The 22071-nt window shown below is 44.9% G+C and overlaps 1 protein-coding gene across 1 annotated transcript in view; it reads left to right on the top strand.

The window, feature by feature from the left end:
* The window catches only part of SORCS3 (sortilin related VPS10 domain containing receptor 3), an 831591-nt gene that overhangs the window by 784241 nt on the left and 25279 nt on the right, over positions 1–22071 (top strand). Inside the window, exon 23 of the mRNA XM_030204719.1 lies at positions 17512–17643. Coding sequence (XP_030060579.1) covers positions 17512–17643 — 132 coding nt within the window. The remainder of the gene's footprint in view (positions 1–17511; positions 17644–22071) is intronic.

The following is a 22071-nucleotide window of genomic DNA, read 5'->3' as shown; positions in this document are numbered from 1 at the left end:
AATCGTCCAGAATTCAAGTGGCAAATGTAGCCATTTTTGAAACAACAAAATGTCTATCTTTTTTTTTTTCCAAAAATGGCCAATGCTAGATGTTTTTAAGAACATGAAAACATAAGAGTAATCATACTGGGTCAGACCAAAGGTCCATCTAGCCCAGTATCCTGTTTTCCAAACAGTGGCCAAGCCAGGTCACAAGTACCTGGCAGAAACCCAATTAGCAGCAGCATTCCATGCTACCAATCCTGGTGCAAGCAGTTGCTTCCCCATGCCTGTCTCGAGAGCAGACTATGAACCTTTCCTCCAGGAATTTGTCCAAACCTTTTTTAAAAATCCAGATATGCTAACCGTTGTCACTACATCCTCCAGCAATGAGTTCCGGAGCCTAACTATTCATTGAGTGAAAACATATTTCCTCCTGTTTGTTTTAATAGTATTTCTATGTAACTTCCTTGAATGTCCCCTAGTCATAGTAACATAGTAACATAGTAGATGACGGCAGAAAAAGACCTGCACGGTCCATCCAGTCTGCCCAAGAAGATAAATTCATATGTGCTACTTTTTTATTTGTACTGTCCTCTTCAGTGCACAGACCGTATAAGTCTGGCCAGCCCTATCCCTGCCTCCCAACCACCAACCCCGCTTCCCAACCACCAGCTCTGGCACAGACCGTATAAGTCTGCCCAGCACTATCCCCGCCACCCAACCACCGGCCCCGGCACAGACCGTATAAGTCTGCCCAGCACTAACCCTGCCTCCCACCACTGGCTCTGGCACAGACCGTATAAGTCTGCCCAGCATTATCCCCGCCACCCAACCACCGGCCCCGGCACAGACCGTATAAGTCTGCCCAGCACTAGTCCCACCTCCCAACCACCAGCCCCAGCACAGACCGTATAAGTCTGCCCAGCACTAACCCTGCCTCCCACCACCGGCTCTGGCACAGACCGTATAAGTCTGCCCAGCATTATCCCCGCCACCCAACCACCGGCCCCGGCACAGACCGTATAAGTCTGCCCAGCACTAGTCCCGCCTCCCAACCACCAACCCCGCTTCCCAACCACCAGCTCTGGCACAGACCGTATAAGTCTGCCCAGCACTAGTCCCCGCCGCCCAACCACCAACCCCGCCTCCCAACCACCAGCTCTGCCACCCATTCTAGGCTAAGCTCCTGAGGATCCCTTCCTTCTGCACAGGATTCCTTTAGTCTTTGTACTTTTGGAACGAATAAAAGATCGATTTATTTCAACTTGATCTACACCACTCTGGATTTTGAAGACCTTAATCATATCTCCCCTCATCCATCTTTTTTCCAAGCTGATCAGCCCTAACCTCTTTAGCCTTTCCTCATACGAGAGGAGTTCCAATCCCCTTTATCATTTTGGTTGCTCTTCTTTGAACCTTTTCTAATTCCACTATATCTTTTTTTGAGATACGGTGACCAGAACTGAACACAATACTCAAGGTGCAGTTGTACTGTGGTGTGATACGAAGGCATTATAGTATTTTTGGTCTTATTCACCATCCCTTTCCTAATAATTCCTAGCATCCTGTTTGATTTTTTTGGCCGCCGCCACCGCACACAAAAACACCACAGATGATAAAAACAGCCTAACTGGGCTAAAAGAGAAAATGAATCCATTAAAAGTTCACAGTGACTAGGGCATCCACTGTAGGCATTTGAAAACGAGCCATATGTCCCTCACGCAGAGGGTATAACTGCCCCATAGCCCTGGAAACTCCAAAAGGTGCAGCTGCCCAAAAGATTCTGGAAACTCTTCCTCTGAAAAAGAGGGCAAGAAAATAGGCTGGTTTAGTATTAAGAGTTTTTCCAAGAGCTCCTCTTGTGTTTTTGTAGTGGATGAGTGGCCTAGTGGTTAGGGTCCTGAGGAACTGAGTTTGATTCCCACTTCAGGCACAGGCAGTTCCTTGTGAATCTGGGCAAGTCATTTAACCCTCCATTGCCCCATGTAAGCCGCATTGAGCCTGCCATGAGTGGGAAAGCGCAGGGTACAAATGTAACAAAAATAAAATAGATACTATTGGAGATTCTATATAGAATGTTGCTACTATTGAGATTCTGTTGCTACTATTTGAGATTCTACATGGAATGTTAATGTTGCTATTCCACTAGCAACATTCCATGTAGAAGGCTGCGCAGGCTTCTGTTTCTGTGAGTCTGACGTCCTGCACGTATGTGCAGGACGTCAGACTGACAGAAACAGAAGCCTGCGCAGCCGCATTGCTGATCTGCAAGGGCAGGCTTCTACATGGAATGTTGCTAGTAGAGGAGTAGCCTAGTGGTTAGTGCAGTAGACTTTGATCTTGGGGAACTGAGTTCATGTCCCACTGCAGCTCCTTGTGACTCTGGGCAAGTCACTTAACCCTCCATTGCCCCAGGTACAAATAAGTACCTGTATATAATATGTAAGCTGCATTGAGCCTGCCATGAGTGGGAAAGCACAGGGTACAAATGTAATAAATAAAATAGGATTTCATTATTAAATAGTGAATGATTTTATTTTCATTTACAGTGATCCAGTGCCCCTGATGCAACCATTTTATACTGGTGAAACATGGCCATGTCGGGCATTTTATCTGAGATTTCTGGGAGCTTATTAATAAAAAATGTGTTTTTTTTTACTAGGGCTGCTTTGCTGTTTTATCTTCCATATTGGATTTGGCGGACCATCTGCCTTGCTGCTTTTTGACTTTTCAACATATCTATAGGGAAATAGTTATCAAACCTTCCCCTTATAGGCAATCCACTTCCATATAACCTATAAAATGCATACAAGCAATAAGTGTAAAATCAATCCATGTAAAAAAAAAAAACCTTTAAAAAAGCCTTAGCAGCAGGCAAAGTTTGCTCACACAAACAGCAGTCTCTCAGAGCAGCAGTATCTCCTGTACACTGGTGAAGACAGATGTTCAAGACCATTTAACCGTCCAGGAACAGCACCTAGCTGATTAAATGGTATTTAGTCAGCTATCTGCAAATTTTCAGCGGGACATGGCCGGCCACGACCCGCTGAAAAATTGTGATTAGTGGCTAGCAGATAGCTGGTTATATCACGCGATATAACCAGCTATCTGTCGATTTTCGCCGTGAGTTTGGCAGCCATGTTCAGCTGTGTGTATACCTGGTATATCTTTGGCCGTTTTGAAGTTGACCGGCTAGCGTATTTAATAGGAAAAGCTCCTGGCCAGTTAAATAGCATTTTAGCACCTAACTGTGGATATCGAGCGGGAGATAACTGGTTACCTCCCAATGAATATCCATGGTTAGTGGCTGTATCATATGACATAGCCAGTTAGGCACGGATGTTCAGCGCCAAACTGGCTATGTTTAGCAGTTAAAATAAGCTGCATAAATAGCAGGCCTATCTTTAACTGCTAAACACTTAACCGTTTACCGCTGATTATAGTTGACTTAACCGGTTAAGCTGTCAAAAATGAAACCGGATATTCAATGCCAGTTGCCAGAAGCAAGAAAAGAACTCAGCGAAGGTGACAAGATGGATGACGCTAAACAAACTTCCAAGAAAGCACAAAGGCAGACGGTCTGCAAGCTCCAAGATGGAAAATGTACAAAGCAGATCGTTAAGAACATAATTTATTAATATAATTCAAAAAAAATATATACACATAAATACATATATAAAAGATTAGCCCGACACAGGCCGTGTTTCGTCCAGCAGGGGCTGCTTCAGGGGCTACACAAAAATCCTCTATAGATCATTGGAAAAATTATATTGGAAAATTCCAAAGATATAATATGCAAGCGATCTCAGTTTGAAAAAAACAGCTCTCTGAGAGGGGCCAAAATGACAAGAGACGCCAGATAGACGGAATGTTATGTCGTTTTGGCCCCTCTCGGAGAGCTGTTTTTTTTCAAACTGAGATCGCTTGCATATTATATCTTTGGAATTTTCCAATATAATTTTTCCAATTTGATCTATAGAGGTTTTTGTGTAGCCCCTGAAGCAGCCCCTGCTGGGCGAAACACGGCCTGTGTCGGGCTAATCTTTTATATATGTATTTATGTGTATATTTTTTTGTTTTTTAAATTATATTAATAAATTACGTTCTTAACGATCTGCTAAACAAACTTCTACTGGACTCAGAAAAAAGTTCACAGCAAGAGTTTATTCTTAAAAAACTGGACTCGACACGAGTCGTGTTTTGGCCGTTCAGGCCTGCCTCAGGAGTCCCTGTATGGCAAAGTGCTATTGGTTCTCATAAGGAAAGTCTTGTGCAAACACTGGATTTCTCTAACAATACCTTAGGAAAATTGAGGAAAAACTTCTGGGCTTCTTGATGAGAGTGTGAGCGTCACTGTGTTCTTTTCTTGGTTTTTCCATTGCGGAGGTCCGCTTTCTTCCGTGTTTGCCGTTCTCCAGTTGCCAGAAGCAGCCTGGCATTGAATATCTGAGATTAACGCCGGCAGCGGATAGTCAAGGTGTTGCCTGCCGCTGGCTGAATATCAGGGCAAGTTGGTTTTTCAAAGACGCTTGCAAGTAGTCTTTGAGGCAGTGATAAGATTTTTCTGTAAATGGGTTAGTGGTAGCTTAAAATACGTGAATGTGTGAAATTTGTTTATTTGTATTTTTTGTAACTTGCCTCAAGTTGCATTTAGTGAGATATGTAGTCAGATATTGTAATATGATATAGTTATGATGTTGTAACCCATCTATTTTTGTTTTCACTTTTTCTGGTTGTATATGCACATAAAAATGAATGTTAGGGATATTATGCTGCCTTTTTTTTCCAGTGGTTTGACTGGGTTTTCTGTCCTCAGGCTCATAGGAGCCAACTTTTCAAAATTATTGGGGGTGCTAAGCCCAATGGAAATGACCCCTCCATGGACACATACAAAGAATTTTCTCAATATTGGGGGTACTCAAGCAACCACAGAGTCTGCTCCAATGCTCAGGCTGCTTGTGAGTTACTTTAGCTAAACTTTCGTTGATTAATAAGAAGCACCATAATAAAACTTGATAGTATAGCTTTCTCTGATATTTAAGATTTGAAAGTGGCATTGCCTCTCTGGCAAAGCCTCTTCAGCACTGGTGCATCATTAGAACGAATGAACCTCTTGATGGTGAACTCCATGATCCACAAACTTGCTGTCTGGAGAGTAGTGGGCAATATTTGACCAGAAAAATGGTTCTGCCAAGTAGATATAAAAAAAATATTTTGACCTATAAACTCTAAGGTCAATTTTTTTGAACTCAAATATAGGGTACTTCTATGCAGAAATGTCCACTAAAGTTAACAGACAGCACCAGCAGAAGTAGATTGTTCATGATGAAGTTTTGGAGAAATGTCTTTTCCCCTTCCTGATGTTCAGCCAGTGATTTTTTTTTTAAAAATAAGATTGAAAGTTAAAAAGTTGATTTACCAAGCTGAGATAATGGACCAATTAAGACGTGAAAGGTAATTCTAAAATATGTGCCTGCATTTATGTGTCCGTTGTAGAAGGCTGGTGTAAGTGCCGGTAGCCAGCTCTGGACATTTTGGCACGGAAATGGGGCTATTCTGTAACTCCACATGTAACTTTTAGGAATGCCCTTGCCCCTTCCCAGCCCAGCATCCAGTTTCTGTTGTTATAGAATACAGCATAGCAAGATGTGGCCAGAAATCCAAATTGGCTCTAGTTTGTGACAATTAGGGAAAGGGAAATGGGACTTGATATACTGCCTTTCCGAGGTTTTTACAACTACATTCAAAGTGGTTTACATATATTCAGGTGCTTATTTTGTGACAGGGGCAATGGAGGGTTAAGTGACTTGCCCAGAGTCACAAGGAGCTGCAGTGGGAATCGAACTCAGTTCCCCAAGCTCAAAGTCCACTGCACCAACCACTAGGCTACTCCTCCACTCCACTCCACTCCACTTAGCATCCAGTTATTGGCTCCTTAGGGAATTTGGTTGGGTGCAGACCTTGGATTGGCACCCAAATATATATGCCCAATTTTGAGCACTAAATATAGAATCTGGGGGATAGCATGTAACTATGGGAGGAGCATGGGCATTTCCCACTTAAATACAGAATACTGTAATTTGTGTGGCTTATACTGCATTTACTCGTCCATAGTTACATCAGGTCTATGGCTAGTGTAACTGTAGATGCGTAAATTGTAGACACTAGTATTCTATTACAGAATCTGGATGTCAGGTGCCATTCTAGAATAGACGCTGCTTGCACTGCATTGGCACCAAAACCTAGGCACCCACTTATAGAATAGCCTCCCAAATACCATTTTAAACCGTAGTGTTGGAGATACTCACTCAAGTATTGCTTATATTGCTAAACTACGTCTGGCCCAACGCAAGTAAAATATTCACGAGCTATATCACATGCAAGAAATGCAAAATAGCTCAGGAATATTAAATTTGACAGTGAAGCTTGCAATAATCCTTGTGATAAAGGCAGTGCATTTGATATACCGCCTTTCTATGTTACAGCCAAATCAGTTTACATATTGTAGACAGGAACTTTCTCTGTCCCTAGTGGGCTCACAATGAAAGTTTTTAACCTGGGTCAATGGAGGGTTCCATCCATGTGAAGGTGAGGAAAGATAGCTACAAGAGGCATAGTTGAGTTTTCTCAAGAGTATTGGTAGGCTAACATACCTACTGATGTTCTTGGGTACCTCCTGGATTCCTGCTTTGTCAGTTGCATCACCAAATTCTCCCACTTCACCTGATTGCACCAAAAAGGAGTCCCTCAGAGCTAAATACCTTGCGAAAAACAAATTCAGCTTCATTTGTGGTAGCCATGCTTCCCATCTCCAAAGCCTATTCCTAGACATTTAATTGTGTCTTTCTACCCAATACAGAAAAGGTTATGGCCCTCAATCTAGCCCCCTCATACACTCTTCCCCACTCTAGCCCTTGGGTTATAATGAAGCAGATACAATCCACATTCACTAGTGTCTCAATGATTCATGTGAGTTAAAAAGCAAGGGATAGATTTCAGTCTGGTAGAAGCAATGCATTTATACTGTTAAAACCTCGTGGCATTTATTGTAACCGTTATTTTGACTGATCGTGAATTTCAGGAAAGGAGTACTCTCCATTGCACATATCTGAAATGGATCTCACACTGTGCTGGCTCTGTGGTCTACTAAAACACAAAACTGCAGTGTCCGTCATAAACTCCCTTCTCTCCATAGAATATTTCCAGTCTCAGCTGTTGTCGTTTTCTCCTAACCTGGATTATCATAACCCTGACATCCCTGAGTGGAGAGAAGACATCAGCAGAATCATCAAGCGAGCTCTGGTACAGGTAAGTGCCAACTACTGTCAAGCAATTGAAGGTAATTACGTTTCAGAAAAAGCATTTTTTTGTTTTCAGATTTTCCAGGAAAGAGAAGCATTTCATATTTTGTTAACTTTAAATTTCCTATCCTCCTAAGCCTGCTAAGGGCAATGCAGGCTGGATGCTGCTGACATCATCCTGGGGTAATGCTTATACCAGGTTCGGAATATTAATTTGCCCTTATCCTGTTTCCATAATCACCCTATTGTGAGTGTATATTTTCACAGCTAACTAAGGGTCCTTTTTACCAAGCTGCGGCAAAATGGGGAATATGCTGGCGTCGGTGCGCATTTTTACGACCACCGAGGCCCCCTTTTACCACAGCGGGTAAAAGGGAAGTTTCTCTTTCCTGCCGGAAATGGCCATGCAGCAAGTAAAGCACTTGCCGTGCAGCCATTTTGTCGGGGGACCCCTTACTGCCACCCATTGAGGTGGCGGCAAGGGCTCCTGTGCTAACCCGGCGGCAACCGGGCAGTGATTACCACCGGGTACACTTCAGAGCTATAAAAATATATATTTATAGCGCCGGATATAATGGCGCGCAAGGGGTAGGATGTACTTCCTGTTTAGCGAGGGGTAAGCCTGCGTTGGGCTTACTGCCGCTTAGTAAAAGGGACCCTAACAGTTTTATAGCTGGCTTGAAATTCTGCTTAAGGGACTTCTAGTGATAGATATTTTTTTCAGGTTTTTTAGACATATAAACATGTTTTAAGTGTTGTGTTTATATGATACTTTTGATAAGGGCAAATACGTAGTGATAATGGTTAAAAAAAACAAAACAAGCTACTTACTTCACAGATACAATCCCAGTCCATTCCCTGTGAAATCACGCTTATAGCCCAAAGTCCCAAACTCCATGTACAGCAAACATTTAGCCCAAACTCCATGCAACCTCCCAAAACCTGCTTTGAGCAGTATATTGACGAAAAAAACTATATGGCTTGACTTACTCCTATTGTAATGTAGGCTACTAAAATATATAGATTGAGGAGAAAATCACTAAGAATACTTGCAGTTAACAACAAGGTGGAGTCTCATATCTTTTTGCACGGATATTCATATCACTCCCCTGGTGACTCTATCGACATGCATAGGTTTAATCATCGACTAAAACCACCTCCACCCTAATGTTGTAATTGCAAAATGTAACTTGTATTGCCACACCATAATGTGCAAATATACATGAATATATACCAAACAAAAGACACTTAGCTTAAGGAGCATATAAACTCCATCATTCAGACTGGCGTGTGTAGAAGCCCCGACAGTGCCTGTTTCGCTATGCTTCTTCTGGGGGAACCCACACCATTTAGCTGAATCGTGTCTCGACACAGCTGCTTAGCAGTATATTAGCAGGCTTCCAATCTAGGCCCTTAGCAAAAAGGCTCTCTAGCTTTTATGTCTTGAAGTAAAGAGGTAGTGTAAAGCCTACGTCATTCTCCTTGTGACTGGTATCTGTTTCGACCCGGTAAGCTCTTTGAGCAGGGACTGTCTTATTTATTTATTTATTTATTGCATTTGTATCCCACATTTTCCCACTAGAGTGAGCACAATGTGGCTTACAATGTTTCAGAAGGTTACTAAGCAATGAGGGTAATGACATGACAAGTCAGAAAGATGGGAAAGAACAGGAGGATTATACAAGGATTTTTATTTATTTATTTATTTATTGCATTTGTATCCCACATTTTCCCACCTATTTGCGGGCTCAGTGTGGCTTACAATACATTGTGAATGATGGAAATACAGTTTGTTACAATGCGATTATAGGTTATATTGTGAAGAGTTATGGAAGACAAAGTCAAGTCAAAACATCTTTGGGGCATGGAAATTATGGAATGTGACATTGGGGAAACGGTAGGATGATCGAATAATAGCAAGAGGGCGTTAGGGTATGACAACTTTATCTGTGGGTAGATTTTAGGTGTGGAGAGAATCCAGGGGAAGAGAATTCAGAGGAGAGTGTATTGATGCATTTCTATTAGTGTGAATGGAGTTCATGTGTTTTGGTCCTTGCAGTAAGTTTTTTCAAAGAGATAAGTCTTCAATCGTTTGCGGAAGTCGGTTAATTCGTAGATCGTTTTCAGGTTGCGTGGTGGTGTATTCCAGAATTGCGTGCTCATATAGGAGAAGGTTGATGCATGTAGTACTTTGTACTTTATGCCTTTGCACTTAGGGAAGTGGAGATTGAGGAAAGTTCGGGATGATCTTTTGGCATTTCTGGGTGGCAGGTCTATTAAGTCTGACATGTATGCAGGGGCTTCACCGTGAATGATTTTGTGAACTAACGTGCATACTTTAAAGGTGATACGTTCCTTGAGTGGGAGCCAGTGTAGTTTCTCACGTAAGGGTTTTGCACTTTCGTATTTTGGTTTTCCGAAGTTGAGTCTGGCTGCTGTATTCTGGGCTGTTTGAAGTTTTCTCAATATTTGTTCTTTGCAGCCTGCGTATAGTGAGTTGCAGTAGTCCAGATGACTGAATACGAGTGATTGCACTAGGTTGCGGAAGACAGATCTTGGAAAGAATGATTTTATTCTTTTCAGTTTCCACATGGAGTAGAACATCTTTTTTGTTATGCTGTTCGCGTGAGTCTCAAGTGTTAGGTGGCGGTCGATAGTGACTCCAAGGATTTTTTAATTTTCTGATATTGTTTGTGCAGTGCTGCGTACGCCTTGTAGCGCTATAGAAATGCTAAATAGTAGTAGTAGGGGTTGTGGCCTTCATGGCATTTCTTTGGTCCAGTGTTTATCAACTGCCTTACAACCTTCCCAAGGGACTTTTCCTTTCTGCCTAAATCACACCCTAATTAGCTTAGGTTGTCTCCACAGTTCCTGTATCTTTGGAAGTGCTTTATCCAACAATTTCCTAGCAATAGTGACATCATTTCCTGACTTTATTCCATTTTTTCCATTTGCCACGCTCTCGGGCTACCCTGGCAAGCTCGCTGTCCACATTTCAAAGAAGACATGTATGTGTTTTCTCAATACATAGGATTCCAGAGGTGTAGGGACATAGAACCATGGAGGGAATGTATTCAAAAGCTTAGGATATAAAGCAAAGATCCTTTTCGATCACTGAGTTGCCTTATTTTTTTTTTCCAGTGGCAAAAATCCCCAGGGAATCGTACTATATTTAGTGATAAAGTAATAAAAATGCCTTCATTCATTCCGACTCTTGTTTAAATAACATCAATATGAACAGAACAAGAACCCTCGCAGTCTCACAAACAAACCAAACACAGTGAAGATGACAAAAACAGAGGGCTAAACTGAGGAACTGAGTTTGATTCCCACTTCAGGCACAGGCAGCTCCTTGTGACTCTGGGCAAGTCACTTTAACCCTCCATTGCCCCATGTAAGCCGCATTGAGCCTGCCATGAGTGGGAAAGCGCGGGGTACAAATGTAACAAAAATAAAATAGATACTATTGGAGATTCTACATGGAATGTTGCTATTCCACTAGCAACATTCCATGTAGAAGGCTGCGCAGGCTTCTGTTTCTGTGAGTCTGACCTGGACGTCAGACTCACAGAAGCAGAAGCCTGCGCGGCCACATTGGTGATCTGCAAGGGCCGACTTCTACATGGAATGTTGCTAGTGGAATAGCAACATTCCATGTAGAATCTCAAATAGTAGCAACAGTGGAGGAGTGACCTAGTGGTTAGGGTGGTGGACTTTGGTCCTGAGGAACTGAGTTCAGTTCCCACTTCAGGCACAGGCAGCTCCTTGTGACTCTGGGCAAGTCACTTAACCCTCCATTGCCCCATGTAAGCCACATTGAGCCTGCCATGAGTGGGAAAGCGCGGGGTACAAATGTAACAAAATAAATATCTTATAGTGAATAGGTTTATTTAAAACATCCAAGGCTCGACACAAGTCATGTTTCGGCCCCAAAGGCCTGCCTCAGGAGTCTTTTGGCGGATGTTGAAACTGCTAGCTAAATATCAAATACTGTAAGTATTAGACTTAATAAATGTTTATTCAAAGAAGCCAATAAGTAATTATTGAAATATTAAAAAAAAAAAAAAAAAAAATCTCAATGCAGTATAATATGTAGCAAATAAAAAATAGAGTTTTCCCTGGGAGCTATCAATATGTCCACCTGCTAGTGTAGATACACTGAGGCTCTCCATCCTCAGTTCTGTTTCCTCTTATATATCTTTTCTTTCTTTCTTTCTTTCTTTCTTATCTTAATTACCTTTCTTACCTAATGAATATACATCTTTCCAGAATGTTCTATTTCCTTATATGATGAATCCTGTTCCAGCACCTTCTACCATCTTCCATCTCCTCTCATTGGTTCCCTCATTGCATGGACAGTTTAAGGCCTGGCATCATAATCATACGTTTTTATTAGATTATGGTTGACCTATGTCCCAGTTATGCATAGTCACCATGATAGTGCCCACACCCTCTTGCTGAATCTACAATTTTCACCCAAACCCACTTCTCCGTTTGATTGTTTATCTGGATACTGTAGGTGTCCTTAGTCATAGGAGTCTCTGGCTCTTGGTTGCTGACAAGCAACCTATCACAAGTTAGCATAGGCCAAATGTCAAACCACAAATTTCTACAGCCTTAGAAGGGTAGTTATCAGAAAAAAAAACACATTTATAGCTGTCTTGCAATTTCAGGTCTGCTCCCAGCTCAAGAAATGCAAGATGGCCATACTAAAACAAGAAGCTAGAAATATGGGGGGGGGGGGGGGGGGGGGGGGGTAGGGTTGCACCTTGCCATGGCCTCTGTGATATACACCTCACATGCTGCATCTCCATAAGCACCATCTGGCCATTGTTCTAATTTGCTTATGTTACCCGATTCTTGCCCCCTTTTCGGGTTAGCTCCGGTCCAACACGAAAGAAACGTATTTCTCATGCTGCTCTACTTGCTCTCCACTCAGCTCATGCAGTCACAGTCAATGATCCATGAGCCTGGGAATGAGTTAGTGTTCTAGAATAGAGATCCGGGCTGTTGGGATTATAATGTCCTCTCAGTCCAGGGACATCCACTCTCACCATCCTATATAATAATTCTCACCTCCAACGTTCTATGCTTGGGACCGTGGCTCCCTGGCTGCAAGTGGTCTGCGAGGCAGACACACACGGACGTCACTGACATCAACACAGCTGATTCCAAGGCAAGGGGAGGAGTAGGGAAACAAGCTGCTGCCTCGGAATCAGCTGTCACCCCCACCCCCCGCGCTATGACCCCCTCGAAACCCACCCCCTCCCGCGAACCTGTCGATCCCCCCCCCCCAGGAACGCCGAAAACCGCACCGCCCCTCCCGCGGCTGTTGTGCACTACCTTCGGGTGGGTTCCTCAATCATCTTCTTAGAAAGTTTAACTCCGTGCGTCTGACGTCAGACGCACGCATAGGAACTTCCAGACAGATGATTGAAGAACCTACGGGAAGGGAAGTAGCAACAACGGCGGCGGCGGTGGCGGCAGTTTTCGGCGTTCCGGGGGGGGGGGATCGACAGGTTTGCGGGAGGGGGTGGGTTTCAAGGGGGCCGTAGCGGGGGGGGGGGGGGGAATTGCCTGCCTAAGGCCCGTTTCCTTGCCTACAGAAACGGGCCTTTTTTACTAGTTTCCAATAATCACACTGCACTCCAGTAGGTTGTTTTTTTTTTAATGCAAACCAACTTTACTCAGACTTCTACAGCTGGCATATGAACATGTCAAACACTTTAGATATTTACAGTTCTGTTCACTCACAGGTGGAATGAGCTTATCCATGCTGCTTCACTCTCCAACTGGTTCCACTCTGTACATATTTACACAGACTCCTGTCCATTACCTATCCTTTCGTGATAGGAATAAATTCAAGGCTGTTTCCAGTACTCCTGATTTCCACTCCAATTCCTTGCAGGCGCAGAGCCTTTAGGCTGTCCTTCTTCCAGCAGTGAACCTCTCAGGACCACACTCTGGCCTTGGGAAGGCTCCCTCTGTCCAGATCCCGCTTCCAGGCTGGACTCCCCTTGTCCACCTACAACTCACTCTCCTTCTTTTGTTGCCACTTATGGGGCAGTAACGTCTCTTATAATCAGCCTATATTTATTTCTTCTACTCTTGGATCCCCCAGTACTCCCAAGGGTCCTGCCTGGGGTACAGGCAACCAAAGACCTAGAGGGGCATAATTGAACGAAAACGTCTATCTCCATGGGCGTTTATCTCCGAGAACGGGTCCGTGAAGGGGCGGACCGAACCGTATTTTCGAAAAAAAATAGACGTCCATGTTTTATTCGACAATTTGTGAGCTGGGCGTTTTTGTTTTTCAGCGATAATGGAAAATGGAAGCGCCCGACTCAAAAACGAATAAATCCAAGGCATTTGTTCGTGGGAGGGGCCAGGATTCGTAGTGCACTGGTCCCCCTCACATGCCAGGACACCAACCGGGCACCCTAGGGGGCACTTTTACAAAAACAAAAAAAAAAGGTAAAAGAGCTCCCAGGTGCATAGCACCCTTCCCTTGTGTGTTGAGCCCCCCAAATCCCCCTCAAAACCCACCCACTGCCCACAAGTCTACACCATTACTATAGCCCTAAGGGGTGAAGGGGGGCACCTACATGTGGGTACAGTGGGTTTGGGGGGGTTGGACGACTAAGCATTAAGCAGCACAATTGAAACAGGTAGGGGGGGTGGGCCTGGGTCCACCTGCCTGAAGTCCACTGCACCCCCTAACAACTGCTCCAGGGACCTGCATACTGCTGCCAGGGAGGTGGGTATGACATTTGAGGGTGAAAATAAAAAGTTGTGAAACATCATTTTTTTTTGTGGTGGGAGGGGGTTTGTGACCACTGGGGGAGTCAGGGGAGGTCATCCCCGATTCCCTCCAGTGGTTATCTGGTCCTTTAGGGCACTTTTTGGGGCCTTATTCATGGAAAAACAGGGTCCAGGAAAAGTGCCCTAAATTCTCGCTAAAAACGCATATTTTGTTTTCCATTATCGGCGAAAGGCGCCCATCTCTGATCGGCCAATAACCACGCCCCAGTTCCGCCTTCACCACGCCTTCGACACGCCCCCGTCAACTTTGTACGCTTCCGCGATGGAGTGCAGTTGAAAACGTCCAAGTTCGGCTTTCGATTATACCGCGTTATTCGTTTTTGGGAGATAAACGCCTATCTCCCGATTTAGGTCGCAATATAGGCGTTTTTGTCTTTCGATTATAAGCTGGCTAGTGTACTTCTTTACAACTTTTGTTTTTTTAATTAAACCCAAACTCCACTCCTGCTGTCACTCTCCACAGGGAAACACTTTCTTTCTGCAACTTATTACAATACCACTCCCCTTGAGCTGAGCTTCCTTCTACCTATCCCCCATCCATTTCCCGTCTGATATCTCTCTCCATTCCCTTCCTTGCCCACAAAGATCTCCCTCCGCTCCCCCCCCCCCCCCCCCCCACACACACACTTACATTCAAGTATTTCTTCCTTCCCAACCCACAAAGTTCTCGCAATTCCAGCCCTCCCCCCGCTTCCTTCCCATACTTTAAAATCACCTCCAGTCTTTGCCTGGGCAGCATCAGCAGGCACTCATAGGCTGCCTGTGGCCTACGCCTAGTCTTTCTCTCTGGACCATTCCACCCTTTGTAATACAGGAAGTTGCATCAGAATGGACAGGATGTTTCAGGGAGAAAGCCCCAGCGCAGGCTGCAAGCATCCTACCAGTGCTGCTGGCACTGCCCGGGCGAAGACTGGAGGTGATTTAAAAATATGGGGGGGGGGGGAGGGAGGAAGGTAAAGGATTGAATTGTGAGATCTTTGCAGGGCCGGGAAAGGAAGAGACAAACGCCGAACTGTGCAGGGAGGGCAGGAGGGAGAAGGGAGGGAAATACAGTGTGGCATCATTAATATTAATTTACTGACGGGGAGGTGTGTACACAACACAAGTAGTTTGAACGGCTATGCTACTGTTTATATGTCCGTATTCCTGTGATAACAATATTCAACAGGACTTCCGTGAGCAAGTGGCTAATCACAATTAATTTATTTTGATTATAATAGAACATTAATTAACTAGACCTGACCTACTGTGAATGTCACGTATAATTTCATAAGACATTCCATTGTAATGTCACATTAACTTGTGTCAACACACCGCAAAGCACTGCGCAGGTTGCTTTTGCAGGTGGAGAACAGGGAGGGGAAGACGGAGAGCACATGTCAGGTTTAATTATTGATTCCCTGTGCCACAAATTGCAAATTATTAAGGAAAATCTGCATTAGAGTTTGTCATTCTTACTCTGCAGAATGCATGATGTAAAATGCCCCATACCGAGAGTTTTCCTCAAAATGTTGGGCAGAAAAACAGTACCATTTGCAAGAAAACACAGTCACTCACTAGTAGGGTTGGCCTGGTCTGGTAATGAAGACAATCTACCTGCTGCCCTGAAAGCAAAAGAAACTAGAGAGCCCTGAAATCTGGCCATGATACATTAAAGTGTGGCCTAGGAGTGGCCTAGTGGTTAGGGTGGTGGACTTTGGTCCTGAGGAACTGAGTTCAATTCCCCCTTCAGGCACAGGCAGCTCCTTGTGACTCTGGGCAAGTCACTTAACCCTCCATTGCCCCATGTAAGCCACATTGAGCCTGCCATGAGTGGGAAAGTGCGGGCTACAAATGTAACAAAAATAAAGGGGCCCCTTTATAACACCATGGCAGAGCTAGTGCAGTGTTGTCTCTCACCAATCAAGCACTACCTCCTACCGCAAGGGCTGGCAATAGTGCTGCTCCCAGCATGCACCATTTCCAGCATGACAGAAATGATTATTTTTTTTTTTAGCATCGGGGGCTTACACTTCTAAATAGGTGGCAGTAAGGGCTGCCCCTCGAAATGGCCTTGCAAGTGTGCACTTACCACACAGCCATTTCCTTGTTTTTTTTTTTTTTTTTTGCCTTTTACCTGCTGTGGTACAAGGGGCCTTGGTGTGCAGCAAATCCATACGCCAATGCTACCTCAAGGCCTCTTTTATCGCAGCTTGGTAAAAGGGGTCCTAATTGTGGGACTTTCCTGTGCCCAAAGCCCACATTTAATGCAGCACTGTCGTTAGGGCATTTTCCATTGTTTTTAAATTTCAGATTGTGCTGTAATGTTTACATTATAAAAAGTTAACACAGGAGCCCTTCTCGTGTTAGCAACTGCGTTAACCAATTAGCGAGTGCTAATGCAAATGCACTAGCTAGTAAACACTTCTATGCCCATTGCACGTCCCCACCAAAAATATTTTTAAAAATAGCTAACGCACCTTTCATCGTGCACGGGCAAAATACCACAAAGCGCATTCATGCATTTTGCAATAGCCTGCTTTTCCCGTGTTAATCCGTTCAGAACTCTGCTGCACGTCTTATATTCCGCCAGAACCGATATACTCATATCACCCCCCTCCTCAGGTCACTTCACTGGCTTCCGATCGGATACCGCATTCAGTTCAAGCTTCTCCTTCTTACCTACAAATGCACTCGATCTGCAGCCCCTCATTACCTCTCTACCCTCATCTCCCCTTACGCTCCCGCCCGAAACCTCCATTCACAGGACAAATCCCTCCTCTCAGTACCCTTCTCCACCACCGCCAACTCCAGGCTCACCCCCTTTCTGCCTCGCCTCTCCCTATGCTTGGAACAAATTCCTGAGCCCTTACGCCAAGCCCCCTCCCTGCCCATCTTCAAGTCTTTGCTTAAAGCCCACCTCTTCAATGCTGCTTTCCGCGTCTAACTCTTTCCTTTCAGGAAATCTAGACTGCCCCAATTTGACTGCCCCTATCGGACTGACTGTTCACTTGTCCTTTAGATTGTAAGCTCCTTTGAGCAGGGACTGGCCTTCTATGTTAAATTGTACAGCGCTGCGTAACCCTAGTAGCGCTTTAGAAATGTTAAGTAGTAGTAGTAGTAGTATGTTAAGCATACATTAGGGCTTAACACCCCTTAGTAAAAGAACCCCCTAGATATCCCTCATTTTAAGCTCTGTAGTTAGTCATATGCCTGAAAGTGACAAAAATAAAGCTCAGAACAAATCTGGCATAACATTTGCCTTTCACAGTTGACTCTCTTAATGGAAAGGCTAATACCAGGGCCTCACTTTCTGCCTTCTCTAGTGCCTTCAAAAATGTATTTAAAAAAAAAAAACAGAACAAGAGCATAAACCAGTTCTTGAAAGGTAACTTTCCAGCTAATTTGGCTGTTAAAACATTTGCAGGTTACTAATATTCCTGATGAGCAGATTTTAGTGGCCATGTTTCCTGGCTTGCCAACCTCAGCTGAGCTCTTCATTCTTCCCCATAAAAACATGACCGAGAGAAGGAAAAGAAATGAAGCAGACTTGGAGCAGGTATGTAAATCAAAATAACATAAACCCAGTACAAATTAGAATTGCAAAGCAACTATTAGCACAAGGCATATTTGTTGAGAAGCATATGTTAAAAAGGAAAAGTATATATATATATATATACACAGTGTTCAGAAAAAACGGGATCCCTTACACAGAGGTCCTTTTACTAAGCCACGTAAGGCTGCACGCATGCCCAGCGCACGCCAAAATGAAGTTACCGCGTGGCTGTTGCGGTAATTTCATTCTTGGCACATGTCCAATACGCATGGCTAAAAAATAATTTTTATTTTCGGACACAAGTAAGTTGCATTTGGCAAGTGTACGTCATTATTGCCCGGTTACTGCATGAGACTTTACCGCTATGTCAATGGCTGGTGGTAAGGTCACAGGTACAAAATGGACGCGCGGCAATTTTGATTTTGCCGCACATCCATTTTTGGCAAAAATTTTAAAAAAGGCCTTTTTTGCAGGCACGCCGAAAAATGGATCGGCTCACACCCAAAACCCGTGCCTACACTACCGCAAGCCATTTTTCAGTGCACCTTAGTAAAAGGACCCCATAGTTTAGATTGTAAGCTCTGTTGAGCAGGGACTGTCTTTTCATGTTAATTTGTACAGCGCTGCGTAAGTCTAGTAGCGCTATAGAAATGTTTAATAGTAGTAGTTTCAAAATACTTTTGTGTTTTCTCAGTCATCAATAACAGTGCGCTCAATGTGGAAAGAGGGTGCTCTGTTTCAGAAAGGGCACATTCTTCCTTTAGTGCAATCACCACACATGTGTGAAGTATTCCACGTGAGCATACATGTGCGCCCTATCGGGAAAAGAATGCATCCTCTTTCTGAAATAGTGTGCCATCTTTCCTTATAGGACTGAATTCTATAAATAACGCTGAAAAATCAGTGCCAAAAAACAACAGCTATTCTATAAATGGCGCTGAAAGTTAGACATCATTTATAGAATACTAGTGGAACCATGCCAGTTTTCTCAACAATGAAACGGACCCTAGGAAGGCTGTCATGTAAGCTTTTTTTTCTCTCTCCCCTGCCCTCCCCTCAGTGTCCAACAATTCTTCCTTCCCCTCCTCTCCATGTCCAGCGATTTTCCTCTTCCCTGCCCTCCCATCCATGTCCCGCGATTCTCTCCTCTACTGTCCTCCCATCCCATCCATGTCCATCAATTCTCTTCTACCCTGCCCTCCCCTGCCCTTCCCTTCCTCCCTCCCCTCGATATCCCGTGATTCTCTCCTCCCCTCAATTTGTACCTGAACGTTCTCTGGCTGGCTGGCGCTGGCTTCCGTTCCGTTCGTAACATCCCTGCTGATGTCAGCTCGCCTCCAGCGTTCCCTTCTCTCTCACTGTTCTGCCCCCTGACGTCATTACACCTTAACGCGAGGGCGGGACAGTGAGGCAGAATGGAATACTGGAGACTGGCTGATGTCAGGAGATGTTACGAACCCAGGCAGCCAGACATGGAACGTTGGAGGTACAAATTATTATATAGGATGCTTAGCTCTGGGATTGGCACCCAACTTTAGATACAAGGATTTACACCAAGTAAACCCTGGTAAAATCCTCACATCTAAACTAGGCACGGATCCCCCTTATTTATAACAACACACATAAATTGCAGGAATGCCCCCGATCCGCCCTTGAACCTCCCATGGCCACACCCCCTTTCTGGAGCCATGTGTAAAATTAATGCACAGATCCTCACATGCCCAAATTCGCATGTGCAATTTTAAACGCCATTTATAGAATTTTGGGGATAGTGCGCCTTGTTTCCAAAGAGTGCACACAATAATCATCAAATGACAAAACAACAAAACGACCAAATGAAAACGAATAAAATGAAAACTCCCATAAATGACAAGGAAAATGATACAAAACTAACATTTTCTGGCTGCCCATCCCTAGTAAATATGTGAACGTATTTTCCTTGGTAATGAGTAATTATAAGTGCATAATGGGTGGTCTTATGTCAAGCTGCACCTGCTGTAGATTATCTTGGTTGAATCTCTTCATAATGGTGGTTAATAAAGAGCAATAAAAAATGTTGCCTTGATAAAACAGATCCAACATATATGTCTTTGTGCCTTCATAGGCTAGATGCTGTGTTCTAAGATTAACCTCTAATTGTCTTTTTAGCGCTAAAAAAAAGCAAAATTACAGAAACCAGATCTTTCGGAATGACAAGTTAAGAAATTCTGTCATGTAGTTGATGTAGGTCATAAGTACCAGTGGCGGAGCTACATGGGGCCAGGGAGAGCCTGGGCCCCCGTAGATTTGGCCCTGGACCCCCCTGCCGATGACCCTCTCGACCCCCCTCCCGCCGCCAACCCTCCCCTGCCATCGCCGTGGGCTACCTTTGCTGGCGAGGTCCCCAATCCCCGCCAGCCGAGGAGGTCCTCTTCTTCTTCCGAAGGCTTCGTTCTGTTTCTGACATCCTGCACGTCCTGACTCACACAGTGGCGTTCCTGGAGTCGATGGCACCCGGGGCGGAGCGCCGATGCACGCCCCCCCCCCCCCACTAGATGACACCCCCCCCCCTGGGTGCATGCCGCTAGGGGGGGGGTGCCGCGGCGCACGCCTGCTCCGAGTTTGCTAAACTTCGTTTGTTCGCTGCAGCTCCCTCTGCCCCGGAACAGGAAGTAGCCTGTTCCGGGGCACAGGGAGCTGCAGCAAACGAACTAATTTTAACGAATTCGGAGGAGCAGGCGCGCGCCGCGGCACCCCCCAGTGGTGTGCACCCGGGGCGGACCGCCCCCACCGCCCCCCCCCCCTTGGTACGCCACTGAACTCACAGAAACAGAACGAAGCCTTGCAGATCAGCTGGCGGTGGCGGGGGGGGGGGTCGGTAATGGTGGGGGGAGGGCCGGCGGCACCGGGGGGGGGGCTAACATGTGCCCCCTCACCTCGGGCTCTGGCCCCCCCTCCCGCCGAAGTCTGGCTATGCCCCTGAATAAGTATTGCCACACTGGGACAGACCAAAGGTCCATCAAGCCCAGCATCCTGTTTCTAACTGTGGCCAATCCAGGTCACAAGTACCCAGCAAGATCCCAAAAAAGTTCAATACATTTTATGCTGCTTATCTCAGAAATAAGCAGTGGCATTCTTTCTATATTGCTAATGCTTAAATCTTCTGTTATAGAATATTGCAATACAGAGATTTCAAGTGGACACTTGTGTTCTAAAACTGTCTTTATCATCTGAGCACTTAAAGTCCTTTCCACAGCTAGATGCCCATCACCTGAACCTGCCATTAAAAAACGGAAGATTCCCAAGAGCACTCAATTCCATTAGTGTAGATGCTTTTACCCAAATGTTGGCAACAGTCAGCCAGGCACATCTCTAGATGTCTGCAAATATCTCCTCTTTGAAGTAAATTTGCACTGTGGTACATCACTTAGGCATTCACACTCGCCAGTCACCATCAAGCAGACATAAATTACAACTCATTGACGTTTTAGCATGCAGCGAAATAACCGGCCGCAGCTTTATTAAACTTAGCCCAACATTAATTTCCAAAACCATTGCGTACAACTACCATGTCCATCTTAAATTTATTGACTTGGACAACATAAGGAAAAAATGGTTAGACGATCACGCCCTAAGCTCCACTCCATACTCACATTTTTCATCTAATCGAAATTCCCCAGGCAAGGCTTGCAGCACCTCCAAACCTGCCCAGTCTCTTTAAGATTCATGACAGTCATGCACATGAATCCCTCAATTGCTTCCTTTTCCTATCATCTCCCTTCCAAGTTCACAAAACAATCCATCCACTGGGAAATGGCCTGTCACCTCCCCGCTGTGACAACCCCAACCAAACCACCAACCATCCCCAACCTGTATACCCACCAAAAAAACAACTGGGCAGGTGGGAAGGGTCAAAAACATTCCTGTTCTGGGCTCATCGCTATCCAAAAAACAGTTCTCCACAGTGCTTCCCGCCAACCCTCTCTGTACCAGGGTACTCTGCTTGGTGCATGGCAACAGCCACCAGCCCAATCAGAGTTGCCCACCACCAAAATCCATCCCAGTTACTTACTCCCAACCCCACGTGAACACTTTTAACCCTTAAATACCCTTTATGTGCTCTGCTCAGCCAATCTAAAACACATTCCTTTAAATAGGAATGTGTTCCTTTACAGTATCTTGAGTGTAGACTAAGGTCTACCTCTCCAACATTAATATTATGTTATGGAACATAAAGAACCTCTGAAACCTAAGACTCTATCCCCCCCCCCCCCCCCCCCCCCCCCCCCCCCAATATTCAGCCAGCGGCAAGCACAGCGGTTACCTGCTGGTGCCTGTGCAGCAGTAGCGTAGCCACAGGTGGGACCCACTTAGGGCACGGGCCCACCGAACAGTAGCACACGTTTTGTGGTAGCTGGTGGGAATCCCAAGCTCCACCAGCTGAAGACGTCC

The sequence above is a fragment of the Microcaecilia unicolor genome, chromosome 5 (genome assembly GCF_901765095.1).
Source record: "Microcaecilia unicolor chromosome 5, aMicUni1.1, whole genome shotgun sequence".
Taxonomy (NCBI): Eukaryota; Metazoa; Chordata; class Amphibia; order Gymnophiona; family Siphonopidae; genus Microcaecilia; species Microcaecilia unicolor.
The sequence above is the reverse complement of the archived record's forward strand: the minus strand, read 5'-3'. Positions and strand labels throughout refer to the sequence as shown.